At 42.6% G+C, this 15,711-nt stretch overlaps 2 protein-coding genes across 3 annotated transcripts in view; both read left to right on the top strand.

The window, feature by feature from the left end:
- Pfdn1 (prefoldin subunit 1) overlaps positions 1 to 15,711 on the top strand; it is a 757,967-nt gene that overhangs the window by 718,721 nt on the left and 23,535 nt on the right. The window lies entirely within an intron of this gene.
- Dnajc18 (DnaJ heat shock protein family (Hsp40) member C18) overlaps positions 1 to 15,711 on the top strand; it is a 38,749-nt gene that overhangs the window by 4,955 nt on the left and 18,083 nt on the right. For both annotated transcript variants that reach the window (XM_051202394.1, XM_051202393.1), the window contains exons 3-4: positions 1,130 to 1,316; positions 3,898 to 4,043. In XM_051202394.1, coding sequence (XP_051058351.1) covers positions 1,130 to 1,316; positions 3,898 to 4,043 — 333 coding nt within the window. The remainder of the gene's footprint in view (positions 1 to 1,129; positions 1,317 to 3,897; positions 4,044 to 15,711) is intronic.

Here is a 15,711-nt window from a genome sequence, read left to right as displayed (position 1 = left end):
CATATAAAGATATGAAGGACGCCTTAAGGGAAGATTGCCGAGGGTCTGTCACTGAAGGGTCTTAAGTAGGACAGCAAGGTGTTCTTAAAGCCTTTTCCGGTCTTCTGACAAGACAGGAGTGTCCTGTCCTTGCTGGCTTGCTCTGAACACTTCGTAGGCATCAGGACTTACTGAATCCTCTTGTACTAAACTATAACCTTTTTTGTGGGTAAGAATTGGTCTCAATTATTATATTATTATATTAGTTCTGCAACTGTTCATTTAATTTTAAAAAAAGATTTATTTTATCTTTAATTGTGTGTGTGTGTGTGTGGGGGGGTTATGTGCCTGGGAAATCACATGTTTTCAGAGGCCAGAGGCATCAGATCCACCAGAAGCTGGAGTTACAAGAGGTTTGAGCTGTCATATGGGTGTTGGAAAACAAATTCAGATCCTCTGCAAGAGCAGTCTCCATTCCTAATTGATGAGCTGTCTCTCCAGCTCCTACAATGCTTATTTAAAAGAATTAAACTACTCCATTCCTTTTAGTTTGGTTTTGCTTTTTGTTTGTTTTTGAGACAGGGTCTGTCTATGCTTTACATTTTAAGGGTAGGAGGGATTGCAAGCAAAGTATTGTTTTATGAGCAATGTCACCTCTGACCATGCAGCACAAAGAAATAAGCCTCGCTCTACACTGCACTATAGGCAAGGTATTGGGTAGAAATGCTTCACAAGCTCTCTTCTGTATCTAAGTTAAGAGCATTTGTTGAATGAGCACTGTATAATGGTGAAAAATTTGGGCTTTGTGTTTCTTTCATTAAATTTTTTTCTTGGGTGCATCCTGTATTTTCTGTATAGTATTCCAGGAAGGATGTTTGTTGGAGTTTTCTCAATGATGTCTTTGGTCATTTAAAGACACTTCACACTGTTTTACTCTTATCTACACGCTGCCTCCCAGAGAGTTAAGGCAAGTAGCAAAATTGTCGAGCTGGGCATAGTTACATAAGTTATAATTCCATCCAGCTCTAGAGAAGCCAAGACAGAAGGTTGATGAATTTGAGGTCAGTCATAGTGAAACCTTTTCTCAAAAACAGTAAACAAAGGTCTAAGTTGGCTTGAACTGGAGGTTGATTTGGCTGTTGTTTTGCAGCTTACATTGATGCAATTAGAAGAAACAAATACCCAGAAGACAGACAACCTGGCAGCCATGATCCCTGTGATTGCTGTAACTGCATGAAGGCACAAAAGGAAAAAAAGTCTGAGAATGAATGGACTCAGACCCGGCAGGGGGAGGGGAGCTCCACTTATACAGAGGGACAGCTACTAGGGGTACAAAGGTAAGCCTGTACTATAGTGGTTCTCAATCTTCCTAATGCTGCGACCCTTTAATACAGTTCCTCATGTCGTGGTGACCCCCAACCATAAAATTATTTTGTTGCTACTTTATAACTGTAATCTTGCTACTGTTAGGAATCATAATGTAAATATCTGATATGCAGGCTAGCTGATATGAAACCCTGTGAAAAGATCTCTCAAAGCCCCAAAGGGGTCAGGACCCATAGGTTGAGAACTGCTGTTGTAGGGTTAAATAAGGGAGTTTGTATAAGGTGCTCACAGGGCACCTCAGAATGGGCTATATAACATCATCATTTTCCTTTAGATTTATTTTTATGTGTGTAGATTTTTTCCCTGCATGCACGTCTGTGCACCATATGTGTATGGTGCCTTAGGAGGCTTGGGGCTTTGGACACTGGAACTGGAGTTACAGTAGGCCGTTGTGAGCCTCCATGTGGGTGTGAGGAATCAAACCCTGGTCCTCTGGAAGAGTAGTTGGTGCTCTTAACCACTGATTCATCTCGACCACCTCCATTTTCATATTATTGAAAAACACTAGCTTTTTTACTTCAGATGAAAGACTGGGTGAGAATGGAGTATTACATTAGAATGTAATGTGAGTTGTGTGGTTTGCTTTAAAAGAAGCAGGGGAAACAAGGTAAGAAAGCAAGGGCTGGGAATGTAACTTCAGCAGTAAAGAGCTTTGTCTCACGTGCAAGAAGCCCTAGGTTTGCCCTCCAGTACATTAAAAAATAAAATAAAAAAGATGTCTTTTAACCAGGTGTGATCTAGGTTTGTGATCCTAAATACTCAGGAGACGGAGAGCAGAGTGTTTGCAAGGCTAAGGCCAGTCCGGATAAAAAGTGAGTTCAAGGCCATACAGGGCAACTAGGGAGACCCAGTCTCAAAATAAGAAAGTGAAAAGAAGACTGAGATATCCAGAACCATTAAAAAAGAAAAGTAACTGGACGGTAGACATGGTGGCATAACCCTATTGTCACAGAACATAATTTGAAGCAGGAATATCTGGCCAAAAAACAAAAACAAAAAACCAAACAAACCTACATAAGAAGGATAAAGGAAATAATACAAGAGCAGATATAGATGAAATACAATAGAGAAAAACCAATGAAGTCATAAATTGAATCTTTAAAAATGTCAACAAGATTGATGAACTTTTCATTATACTGCTCAGGTTGACAAACAATATTCAAATGACTAAAATCAAGAGTGAGGCATGCCTGGTTGTGCAAACCTATAATCCCAGACTCTGGAACAGGAGGAATAAGCAACTTCCAGAGTAGCCAGAGCTACATAGGGAGCTGTCTGCTCCTCAGCACACAGATATACACTAAATCAGGTCTGAAAAGAGAGGCCATCATGGGGCTGGAAAGATGGCTAAGAGGTTAAGCATACTGAGTGTTCTTCCAGAGGTCCTGAGTTCAATTCCCAGCAACCACATGCTGACTCACAACCATCTATTATGAGATCTGGTGCCCTCTTCAGGCATGCAGACAGAACACTGTATACATAATAAATAAATAAATCTTTAAAGAGAAAGAGAGAGGACATCATTACCCTTTTTTATTTTTAATTTTATTTATGTATGTCTGTCTGTCTCTGTGTGTGTGTGTGTGTGTGTGTGTGTGTGTGTGTGTGTGTGTGTGCACATTAATGCAAATACCCACAGACACCTGAAGATGGCATCACATACCCTGGAGATGGAGTTATAGAGCAGCTGTGAGCCACCTGATGTGGGTACTGTGAGCTTGAGGCTAGCCAGGCCTGCAAGAGCTATAGAGTAAGGGACCCTCTCTCTTTGTTGTTTGTTTGAGACAGGGTCCTTCAATGTGCTGGGATTAAAGGCATATACCACCATGCCCTAGGATACTTTATTTTTTCCTTCAAGCCAGGTTTTCTCTGTTTATCCCTGGGCATTCTAGAACTCAGTCTATAAATCAGGCTGGCTTCAAACTCAGAAATTTACCTGCTTCTGACTCCTGAGTGCTAGGATTATGTGGTAGCACATAACTACATGAAAAGACCCTGTCTCAAAACAAAACAAACCCCTCCCCATGTCCCCAAAGGGAAAGCCACTTATGCAGTTTTGAGAGATAGCCATAAGGGCAGATGTGACAGCACACACCTATAATCTCAGTGTGTGGGGAATGGTAGCAGGAGGACCAAGACTCCAAGACCAGCCTTAGCTCTGTAGTGAGCTCAAGGCTAGCCTGGGCTGCTTGAGATGCTCGCTCAAGAAAACAAAATGAGATAGCTAGCCAATTCGTCTAGATTTGCTATGCTTTGATTAACTTTTAGGATCTTACCCTGAATGTTGACATGAAGGCTAACATGCTTCTTCTGCCCGCTAATATGAATACAGGAGGGATAGAAGAGTACGCCCAGAAAAGCAGTGCCAAGTACTGAGATCTGGGTAGGAAGATTTGAATGTTTCATAAATGGCTTCACTATTTCTCTTAGGCTTGTTTTGGGGTTCACAGGTTGGAGGGATGAGTTGTTTGGGTACTAGTTATACAAATAGAGCCTCTGTAGATACACATATTTTTAATTTTTTTCTTTAAGAATCAAGAAGTGCAGAAATTACTATGAAATTCTGGGTGTTTCTCGCAATGCCAGTGATGAAGAACTCAAGAAAGCTTACAGGAAGCTTGCCCTGAAGTTTCACCCTGATAAGAACTGCGCTCCTGGAGCAACAGAAGCCTTCAAAGGTTTGCCCTCCAACCTATTTATGCCCACCTGCCCTTGTAGTGTTGGTGGTAGCAAATTTGTTTGTTTCAAAATATTTTATTATATTGATCTTAGCAGGGGGCACATGCATGGAGATCTGGGAACAACTTTTGAGAATCAGTTTTCTCTTTCCATTCTGTGTCCCAGGTCATCAGGCTTGGCAGCAAGAACCTCTTATCCTCTGTCTTAGTCAGGTTTCTATTGCTGTGAAGAATAGTGACCACGGCAACTCTTGTAAAGAAAAGCATTTAATTGGGGTGACTTACAGTTTCAGAGGTTCAGTCCATTATCATCATAGCAGGGATCGAGGCGACATGCAGGCAGACATGACCAAAAGGTAACAGGAAGTGAAATGAGGCACTGGGTGGTATCTTGAGCCTATACGAGACCTCAAAGCTACCTCCACAGTGACACTTTGTCCAACAAGACCACACCTGTTGCAACAAAGCCACACCTCCTAATAGTGCCACTTCCTTTGGGGGCCATTTTCTTTCAAACCATCACATTCCACTCCCTATCCCCCAAAGGCCTATAGGCATATCATAATACAAAAATGCATCCAGCTCAACTTTAAAAGTCCCCATTGTTTATTACAGTCTCAACCTTACGTAAGTCTAACACTTGCTGGGCAGTGGTGGCTCGTGCCAGGGTTCACCTTCACATCTTCACACAATGGCCTCTCTAGGCCTCCATTCAGGGCCACGCCTGGCCTCAGCAGCTTTCTTTAGTCTCAGAGGCAATCCCATAACTCCTTTCTTCTATCCTTTAACCTATCAAGTTCTCCTGCTTGCTGGGGCTGGAGCATGGTCCCTTTGTTCAATACATCTTTGCCAGCTTAATAATGTTTTTGATCGTTGCCTTCACTGCCTAAGCCGGGTTGTCCTTGAACTAGCTCTGTAAACCAGAGATCTGCCTGCCTCTGCCTTCCAAATGCTGGGATTAAAGGTGTCCACCATCATACCTAGCTTAATTCATTCTTAATAGTGATTACTTCATCTACTTACATTGATTTATATATGTGTGTATATAATATATATATATATATATATAATTTTTTATCTAAAGAAAAAATTATATATATATATATAATTTTTTTATCTAAAGAAAAAAGTTTGGTTTTTTTAATAGCATCTTTTGTGCTTTTGTGGGGTGGAGAGTTGGCTCAGCAATTAAGAGCACTTTTTGTTCTTACAAGGGAACCTGGGCTCCATCCCCAGCATCTACAATGTGGCTTAACCATCTGTAACTTAAGTCCTGGGAGATCCAGTGCTCCCTTCTGTCCTCAGAAGAAATCAGATGAGCAAATGGTGCATATACATACATGCAGGCGAAACACTTCTACACATGAAGTAATTAAAAAATCTTAAATTGTTTCTAGGGCTGGAGTTCAGTGGTTAACAGCACTTGCTACTCTTGCAGAGAACAGCAGTTTGGTTCCCAGAACCTATGTCAGGTTGCTTACAACAGCCTGTAAGATTCTGGAGATGTGCTGCAGTCCAGCTCCAGATGAAGACAGGTAATAGAAGTGGGTAAATGCAAGAGCAGTGATGGAGAAATCTGGTCAGTGACTAACAATAGTTTGTAAGACATTTATAAGAAAGCTCAGTCTGGGAGAGCTAAAAGAATATCATTCATATAATGGACCAGATAAACATCTGGATAAGTGAGCCTAAGTTTTGTAAGGACCAAATAAACAAATTTTTGGTATAACATAGGACTATTCTTTATTCCTTGGGAAGAATTTTCCAATGAAAGTATCTATAAGGCTGCTTTAAATTTACAGAGGAAAGACTAAAATCAAATCTTTTTCTATTTATAGGAGCAAGGGGGATAGAGAAAAACCAGTCCTATAAACCTATACCCTTTGGGGATTACAGTAGGAAAAGGGAGACCAGGCTGGAGGGCTCCTATGGTTTCCATAGTTTTTTCTGAGATCCTGTAATAGTCTCCATTTTCCTGATGTCTTTTTAGTAACAAAAATTGGAGTATTCTAGGGACTTGTAGGCTTGTATGTCCAGCTGTTCCTAAACTAGGACCTCAGCTGCCTGGATCTTTTCTTGTGTTAGGGGCCATTGCTCTACCCAGACAGGATCGTCAGATTTCGAATTTATAGGGTCAGCTGTAAAGAATTGTTTTGTGGCTGGGTGGTGGTGCACACCTTTAATCCCGGGAGGCAGAGGAAAGCGGATGTCTGTGAGTTCGAGGCCAGCCTGGTCTACAGAGCTAGTTAGTTCCAGGACAATCAGAGCTGTTACACAGAGAAACTCTGTTTCAAAAACAAAACAAAACAAACAAAAAAATTGTTTTGCAATGTCCCCAGTTAAAAATCCTGATATCCTAGGCCATGTCTATCCTGTTTAATTTTTGGTTCTGTTGGCTATAACCTTGGCCATTTTTTCCTGATCCCTTTTGGGGGTCAAATTCTATTCGTAACATCTGAGAGGAGACAATTTCATTAGGGCTTACCAAGAGGAGGCCCATTTGTTCCAGAATACCCCATCCTCATAAAGAGAAGGAAGTGCTAGAATTGCACAGGGAGTAATAGTAGTTTTATTATTATCATCCGGCTTGTGAGCTTTTAGGAACTTAAGGGGGTCTGTCCAATTCCATATAAAATGGAGGGGTTAGTGGTAGTAGGCCAATTTTGTGACCAGTCCTTTCCTGCTATATAAGACGTCAGCCCTGTAACAATAAGCCCCTGTATGTATTTTCCTTGTATTTTTAAGGTTTTAAAAGGCCTTGAACTCTTTATTTCTTGCAACCAAAATACATGATCCTGTGAGCCACAGCCTTGATTACCTCGAGGTATATTTGAAGCTGAATGGCCGTGAGAAAAATAGGGTAAGGTTAATAATTGAGCAATTCTCTGACCAGAACAGATCTGTATGGTTTTTACTGGTGCTTGAATCATGACCTTAATTTCCCCCATATAATCAGAGTCAGTGACCCCAGAAATAACATGATTCCCTTGAAGAGAAGTTGAACTTCTACCTAAAACTAATCCCACTTGACCAGGGAGTAGAGGTTCATAAAGTCCTGTAGGGACAGTTACATTAGGGATATCTAGGGTCAATACGACTGAGGTACTGGAATTGAGATCCAGCCTTCCATTCCCTGAGGTTGTCTGGAGTAACTGTTGGATTGACTGGTGTCCTCCAGGGGCAGGAAGGGAGAGATTGGTCATTGTTGGGGGGGGGGGCGTGCTGGGGCTGGCCCTTCTGGAAGTTTCCCAAGGGGAAAGCAGGAGGCTGTGCTAAATTACCACCCTGAGTTATAGCGCCCTGAGGTGGTGGTAGTGGTGGTGGAGTCCCAGTTTTATGAAGTTTAGAACCAGAATCTCTTTGCCAATGAAATTCTTTCTGGCACTGAAGACAGAGGGAAGCGGGAGGAAGGCTGAACAGGTCCTTCTTGATTTTTATTAGGGCACTGCTGGCTCATATGTCCTTTCTGACCACAGAAAGACAAGCCCCACATTCCCTGGCCAGGAAGTGGGGCTGGGCTGCCTCTCAGGAATTGAGTAGTTGCTTTGCCTTGGAGGGCAGCAGCAATAACTATGTCCTGAGAAAAAGAAGGGGTGAAATCAGCACAAGCCTTCAGATAATCTGAAATAGTTCAGTCTTCTAACAGATTTTAACAATGTCTTGCGGGCATTATTGGCATTCTCATAGGCCAGTTTATTATTTCTGTAGCCTATTCCTGGGGTATGATTTTGGTCACAACATCAGTGAGCTGAGAAATAAATGACTTATAAGGTTCATCCCCCTTTTGTTTTATATTAACCACCCCCAGGGAAGAAGTTTCTGAAGCAGGAAAATATCTCCAAATCAGAAATTAAAAGCGAATCCTTTTTAGGTGTTTTTAGCTGCTGCCCAGGATCAATCTGTTGGGTTACTCCCAGTAACACAGAATGATCCAAACCCTCTTCTCTTCCTGATGCCAGCTTCCCTTTTTCCCTTCTTTCTCATATTCTGCCCTCCATAATAAGAAATGTCCTCCTGGTAGGCACACTTTAGCCAACTGATGCCAATCATTAGGAGTCATCCAATAAGTGCCAAAACTCTCCAAAAGTGTTATAACATAGAGTGATGTAGCACCATAGCTGGCAACTGCCTCCTTTAATTCTTTAACAAGCTTGTAAGTCAGTGGCTCCCATGGAAGTTCATTATTCTCATCACTTCATGCCCATAAATAGCAGAATGTCTTAAAAGAGAGCCTCCAGACAAAGCTGTTTCACGGGCAGTACCAGACATGGCTAAGAGTCCTGAGCTTCTTTCTTTTTCTAAGAGGAGGAGCAGATGGCTTAACATAAGGGGGAGGCCAATCTTTATCATGGTATCTCACAGCTTCTTCTAAATCACAGGCACCATGAGGATCTAAAGGTGCTTTGGCCACATCCTCAGGGTCAGGTTCCTCTGAATCATTATTTAACAGATCAGTTAAATCTCTATGTTTGTAAAGGAGGCTTAGAAGAAGATTTTATAGTAACAGGAGTCTTAGTTCCATACCCTTTAATAAGTGACAGGAAGTTCTCACAAGGAAAATGCTCAAATAAGCACCTTTTCAGGGCCATGTTTAGTGTACCAACATCTTACATCTTTTCCAACTTTTCCCCAAACTTCTAAGTCTAAAGTTCCATGATCTGGAAACCAAGGACTAGTGTTTTGCACAAACTGTAAAACTTCTGACAAACTGTGTTCCTGGACTTTAATACCTTTCTTTTTTAGGAGATTTTAAGGGTATCAATGTACATTTGTCTCTCAAAGGAGTTAGCCTGCCCCATTTTTATTCTTACTTCTCACTCTTCTTACCTAGCCTTTTTTTTTTTTTTTTTTTTTTTTTTCCTCCCATATATGGGTGTCTTGTGGCACTCTTAGTGAGGTCCTTCTTGCACTGAAACAGCTAGGAGGAAACTTACCCTATCTTCAGATCCTACGTGCAGTTGCTAGTTGCCAGAGTCCAGCTGCAGATGAGGGCAGGATCTGAAGTGGGAAGTGGGTAGATGCTAGGGCAGGTACAGAGACATTAGACATGGGACACTTCTTAGTTTTGTTTTGCCGGAGATGGACAGAGAGGAAACACATCTTGCTATGGCTTGACCTACTCTGACAACCTGCATCTCTCACAAGCCTTATTTATATACAAAATCATTTCCTCATAGATTTTAATCATTGATTACAAAATCTTTTCATGGTGCATTCTTCTTCTAAGGTCTTCCTTGATTACATAAGCATATCAAAGTAAAAGAAAGAAAATGAGCAAACAGCAAATTTCATGAGAACTAAAATCTAACATGATAAAATCAGTTTGTTTTTTTTTTTTTAACTCAGTGTCTTTTTCCTTAGAATTGGTATTGTAAAGCCTGCGGTTACAGAAATATAGAAATAGATGTCTCTATTTAAGCTTAATTAGGTTAATAGTCAGAAGTTATTTCCTATTACCTGATGATCTTTCTACAGAAATCTAATTCCTCGGTCCCTTGTTTGAATTCTTTCTTTTATATCTGACATAAGGCCACCATCCTTTCCCTTGACCTCTGAAGTGCCGAGCTCTTCTCTTTATTCCTCCCACAATCAGCGAAGTCCTGGTCTGACAAGTCTGCTCAGGAAGTCAGGCAGTTCCCTGAGCAAGAATGTTTCCTTCTGTGTGTCTGTCATAAACTCTTGTGTCAACATGATCTTTATCATTATTACAGTCCTGCAAAGAGTTAAAAAAGGACATCAAGATTCCTAAAACTGCTTAGTTTACCTTCAAGAGTGTACCAAGGCTTATCATTAATTTTATAATCAAAATCTTTTCCTTGTCCATGCTAGTTCCGTGTTTCTGAGGGAAAACTTGAAAGCCTAATGATTCAGTTGTAGTTTGTCAGCTTCTAGGATTTCCCTGTTTTTCTTTAATGATTTTTCTACAGACCCTGTGTCTCATGCTTACTAACACCCCTTAAGCAATAAGTTCTATAGAAGATTCCATCTTACATGGCTGATTCTCCTAGGGAACTACCATAAATTCTATTCTTGTTAACATCATCTTCTATAAGATTGTTACATTATCTTGGTTTCTAGTCTTTGGGGAGGGGCCCTTAACAGCAAGGAATTCAAGCATCAAACATGTCAAAGACAGAGTTGTGCAACAACTTCCACCAAGGGCAGTGAAGGGTCAGTCCAAGTCATCTAAGCAATGGGGCTTTGTCAAGCAGCACTGTCAAGATGCTGGGCATCAGCAGAGATCCAATGTATTCTTCTGGGCTGTGCAGGTGCTCTGCTCACTCATACATACACACACATAAATTTTAAAAATTTAAAGGTGACGTAGAGATCAGAATGAATGGATCAAGTTGGCATGTTCTTTGTGAGACTTAGAGGTTGGGAACTGCTTTCACATGGGTTCTAGGCAGCACTTCCAAACTTCTGTGACCAGGGAACTCCTTATTGACATGCTTATCAGAAAATACCACATAGCCAGATGGTAGTGGCACACGCCTTTAATCCCAGCACTGTGGAGGCAGAGGTTGGGGGAATCTCTGAGTTTGAGACAGGCCTGATATACAGAGTGAGTGTCAGGACAAGGCTACACTACAGGGAGAGACTTTGTATTGAAAAAGCAACAAAAAATATTTCGTTTTAAATTGTCTGTGTGTAGGTATGAGCACATGCATGCCTAGTGTCCTTGGAGGTATTGGACCCTTGGATCTGGAGTTGTAGAAAGTGCTCTTAACTGCTGAGCCATCTTTTTAGCTGAATAAATATATTCTTAAACATATTTTAAGCTTTACATATGAGGAAAAATCTTAAGGGCTGTAACAAGGACTGTTTTTCCGCCTGCCACTGCCTGGTCTTGTCCTGCCGCCTTGCCAGCCCCAAATAATGCACCGAGACTCTGTATTTGATACAATGCTGTTGGCCCAGTTACTTGTTTCTTATCGGCTAGCTCTGCCTTAATTATTAACCCATTTCTGCTGATCTATGTATTTCTCTTACCTGCGGCATACTGCTTTCTTCAGACTCTCCATCTTGACTCCTCCTTCCTCCTTCCTATTTCCCCTTGTCTCCTAGTCCCTCCTATCTTCCTTTCCTATTGGCCAACAGTGCTTTATTATTAACCAGTATGAGAAACATATACAGAATGACATCTCCCATCAAAGGGCTTCACCCACAGTGAAGTAATTGATTCAAGCAAAAATTGTCAATGGATGCTAAAACCACCCAGTCTGTGGTTGTTATTACATGGATTACCTCACAAAATACTGATTTTTTAAAACAATTTTTTGGATTTTCCCCCTAATAATCTATTTATTTATTATACATACAGTGTTCTGCCTATATGAATGCCTGTATATTGTAAGAGGGCACCAGATCTCATTGCAGATGGTTTTGAACCACCATGTGGTTGCTAGGAATTGAACTCGGGACTTCTGGAAGAGCAGCCAGTGCCCTTAACCTCTGAGCCATCCCTCCAGCCCCCAAATACTGATTCTGAGAGGGAAAAACCTTATGGTGGAGCAATCTGGATGTCACCCAGAGATCCAAGTTCAAATCACGAGGTCTGGAACAACTGACATCAGATGGGACAGGGCCCATGCATTTGATCTGAATACAGTAATAAGGAAACTAATCAAGATATAGAACATTATACAGGAATATTTGTCTAAGCTGGGCGGTGGTGGCTCTCCCCCTTCAGTCCTATCATTTCTGAGGCAGAGGCAGGCAGATCTCTGAGTTATAGGACAGCCCAGTCTGGAGAGAAAGTTCCAGGAAAACCAGGGCTACGCAGAGAAACCCTGTCTTAAAAAACAAACAAGCAAGCAAACAAAAAGAATACTGGTCCAGTCCTCAAGAAAATAAGTATAATAACGGGTATAGAGACAGCTGGATACCAGTTTTTTGTCACCTGCTTGAGTTGCTGTGCTAGGGACTGAAGCCAATGGCAACACAACTGACCAAAATCTCTAGCTCTTAGTTGAGAGTAACAGTGTAATGCTAAGAATTAATCAATGAGGAAGCCCACCATGTTACCATTCATGTGGACAGAGGGCAAGGCACTCCAGGAAGCACAGAGACAAAACTGTGGCATGATGGGAGAGAAAGAAGTAAGCAAACAGGTGGTGCAGAAATGGGGGGGGCAGACGGACGAGCAGTTTGTATGCTGTGAAGGGAGGCCGAACTGGAGACGTGAAGGCAGCTGCTCTTCTTGCTCCTTGGGAAAAGGTGACTTATACTGCTCATCAACAGAGCCAGCAACAACACAAATGCTAGTGGGCCTACGCCTCATTCCTTTGAGAAAGCTGACCACTGTATGAGTCACTGTGACTCCCAGAGCCTCATCCTAGCCCAGGAAGAAGAGCAGCACCTGTAGAATGGAGACCCACAACTGACAGGACACGTCCTGCTGTGTTTACTTCTCACCATCGGCCTATCAGCCTTGAGACTGGGTGACTCTATGTTGAACTACAGTTTAACCATGCTGCGTCTAACCTTGGCCAGAGATTTATTTCCTTTGGAAGCTTTGGGTTGGACAAACACCTGAAGACGCCTGGAGACCCCACCCACTGCAATGCAGAGTGGGCAGGAAGAAGACACCTGGAGACCCAATGTGTGGCCCACCTGCAGCATGAGCCATAAGATATGCAAGTATGGGCAGAGATGGGGGAGAAAGAGCACTGTCTGAGCTCTACAGAGAGAGACAGATCTAAGATTCAAAGGTAGGGAGGAACAGCCTGATGTGAGCACTCTGCGAAGCCACCTGAGACCATGGTGAAGTCCCAGCCCATGCTGCTGTTGAGGGCCATGTTTGGGTCCATGGCCATGCAGCAGCAGGGGTTTGTGTCCATGGCCAAGGCCCATGTCACCAACAAAGGCCTTGTTGTGTCCCTGGTCTGGACTGCCACCTGGAACCATGCTGATAGCCAAGGGCTGCATAGAGTTGGTTCTGCCCCTCACTGGAGAACATGCCTGTCACCTCACCTGGACTCATGATAGGGCTGACCCTGTTGGTAGGGACATGGGTGAGCTGGCCCTGCTCCCTGCTGCCTGTGGCATTGGGTGAGCTAGCCAGGGCAGTACTGGAGAGCTTGCTCTGGTGGTGAGGATGAGGGAAAGCAGGCAAGCTGACCAACCCAGCAAGCTCCCAGACCCAGAAGCAGGGCTGTGAGTTGGCCCTTCCCAACGTCCATCTGTGATCTCCTGGAACATGTGAAGGGGCTGGTCCTGCAGATTCAAAGCTGCTCCTCCACGACACAAGGCAACAACAGAATATCCAAGAGGAGTCCCAGTGAGAGCTCAGCATCTACAGTGTAGCAGAAACCAGGGGCCTCAAACCAGACCAGTGACTCTTTGAAATGAACACTTGCAAGTAAAGGTGTATGAACTAAAGGTGTACTGTGTGATACACTGTAACACACTACAGCATCCACTACAAGACTTTTTTTCTTTTAAATTTTATTTTATTTTGGTGGGGATGTTGCAAGGCAGAAGGTGAATATGAAGGGATGGGGAGACGAATGGGATTGTGCACATGATATGAAATCCACAAAGAATCAATAAAAGTTTTAAAAAAGAATTAATCAGTGTCTAAGCATGATGGTTTACACCTTTAATCCCACCAGTGAGGAGACACCGGCAGGCAGATCCCTGTGATTTCAAGGCCAGCTTGGTCTGATATAGTGAGTTCTAGGCTGCGCAAGGCTACATCGTGAGACCTTTTCTCAAAACAAAACAATTGATCAATCCAGGTAAAGGACATATAGGTTAATTTTTTTTGTGGTGTTTGTTATTTTTATTTATGTGTGTATGTATGTTTGTAGGAATGCCAATGTTTGTGATTGTCCTTAGAGGCCAGAAGAGTGATCAGATCCCCTGCAGGTGGAGGTCTAGGCAGCTGTGAGCCATTGGGCCCAGACACTGGGAACCTAACTCTGCTTCTGGAACAGCAGCAAGTACTCTTCATTGCTCAGTCATCTGTCTATCTGTCCAGCCCTGGGGTTTGGTCTTTTTTGGTTTTTTGAGATAGGATTTCGCTGTATTGCTTTGGAGCCTGTTCTGGAACTCGCTGTGTAGACCAGGCTGGCCTCGAACTCACAGAGATCCCCCTGCCTCTGCCTCCCGAGAGGACTGGGACTAAAGGCACTGGCCACCACTTCCACCACACCAAGCCAAGGAATGTTGTAGAACAGATTCATTCCCCCTCTCAAAACTTTTCCCATACTCACTCTTCACCCGCCACCAATGCCTGGCAGTTTGGTCTTTTTGGATAAAGACTTATTATATAGCCCTAGGATAGCCTTGAACTGCAGAATCTCTTATCTCTGTCTCCTGGACACCAGGATTACAATTGTGCACTCCCAGGCCTAGCTTATGTATCTTTATTGTACTAAAAAACAAAGTCCCACAAACCTTTCTGTATGTTTAATATTTGAAAAATAAGGGAAAAAAGACTTGAAAATCTTTTACACTTATTTGTGTGGGTGTGGGTGTGTGGGTATATGAAGGCCAGGGGACAACTTGCAGGAGTTGGTTCATTCCAGGTGGTTCTATATAACGATGTGAGTTCCAAGGATTGAGCTGAGGACATCAGGCCAGGTGGCAAGTGCCTTTACTCACTGAGCCAACAATAGCTCTGGCCTGTTCTTGCAGAGGACCTAGGTTCAATTCCCCAAACCAACAAGATGCCTCACAACTGTCAGTAACTCCAGCTCCAGGCAATTCACCACCCTCTTTAGGCCTTTGTGGACACCACACACATGCATACATTCAGGCAAAATGCCCATACACAAAAATGGAAATGAATTTTTTGTTTGCTTAAGACAATGTCTTTTTGTTGTAGCCCTGGTTAGCCTGGAATTCACTCTGCAGTTCAGGCTGGCCTTAAAGTCAGAGAGATATGCCTGCCTCTGCTTTCAGAGTGCTAGGATTAATTAAAAGTGTGTGCTACCATGCCCAGCTAAAAATGTTGAAAAAACAAACAAACAAACAAACAAAAAAACAAAGATAAAACTCCCTGCATATCATGAAGCCAGCATAGCCTCTCTGTTGAGAATCTAGTTCTCACAGCATTGCTAAGGAAACATGTTGATAACCCACAATCTCTTTATATGCTTATGGAATGCTATTTCTTTGGGAAATCTGTTATATTTCAAGGAGTATGCAAGCTTAAGCAACCCTATTTGGGTGCTTTTGTTTGTTTTTCTGCTTAGCTGAGGTTTTTATGCAAACATTAATAGAGTTTTGTAGACGTTCATAGTAAAGTGTTCCTTCTAACTGTGTTGACACCAGCAGGCACCTGAATCATAGAGCACAGGGAATGCCTGTGTGTGTGGTGTGAGTGTGAGCATGTGCATGTAGGAGGAGGGCAGAAGAGCCTCTACCTGCCTGTTTTTGCTTTTCTGAGATTATCCCAGATTATCCTCAAAATTGCCACGTAGCTAAGAGTGGCCTTAAGCTCTTGGTTCTCGTGCATCTCAAGTGCTAGGATTACAGGTACAATTTTCAGCTCTTGCAGATACATTTCTTAGTTTTAAAAGACTGTTTCCTAGAATGTGCTAAAATAAGACTTTGGCGAGCCCTGTGGGGTTTTTGTTTGTTTGTTTGTTTGTGGTTTTTCAAGATATGGTTTCTCTGTGTAGCCCTGGCTATCTCTGTAGACCAGGCTAGACTTGAA

This window comes from Phodopus roborovskii, unplaced genomic scaffold, assembly GCF_943737965.1.
Source record: "Phodopus roborovskii unplaced genomic scaffold, PHOROB, whole genome shotgun sequence".
Taxonomy (NCBI): Eukaryota; Metazoa; Chordata; class Mammalia; order Rodentia; family Cricetidae; genus Phodopus; species Phodopus roborovskii.
Note: the sequence above shows the minus strand (reverse complement) of the source record. Positions and strands in the feature narration are given on the sequence as shown.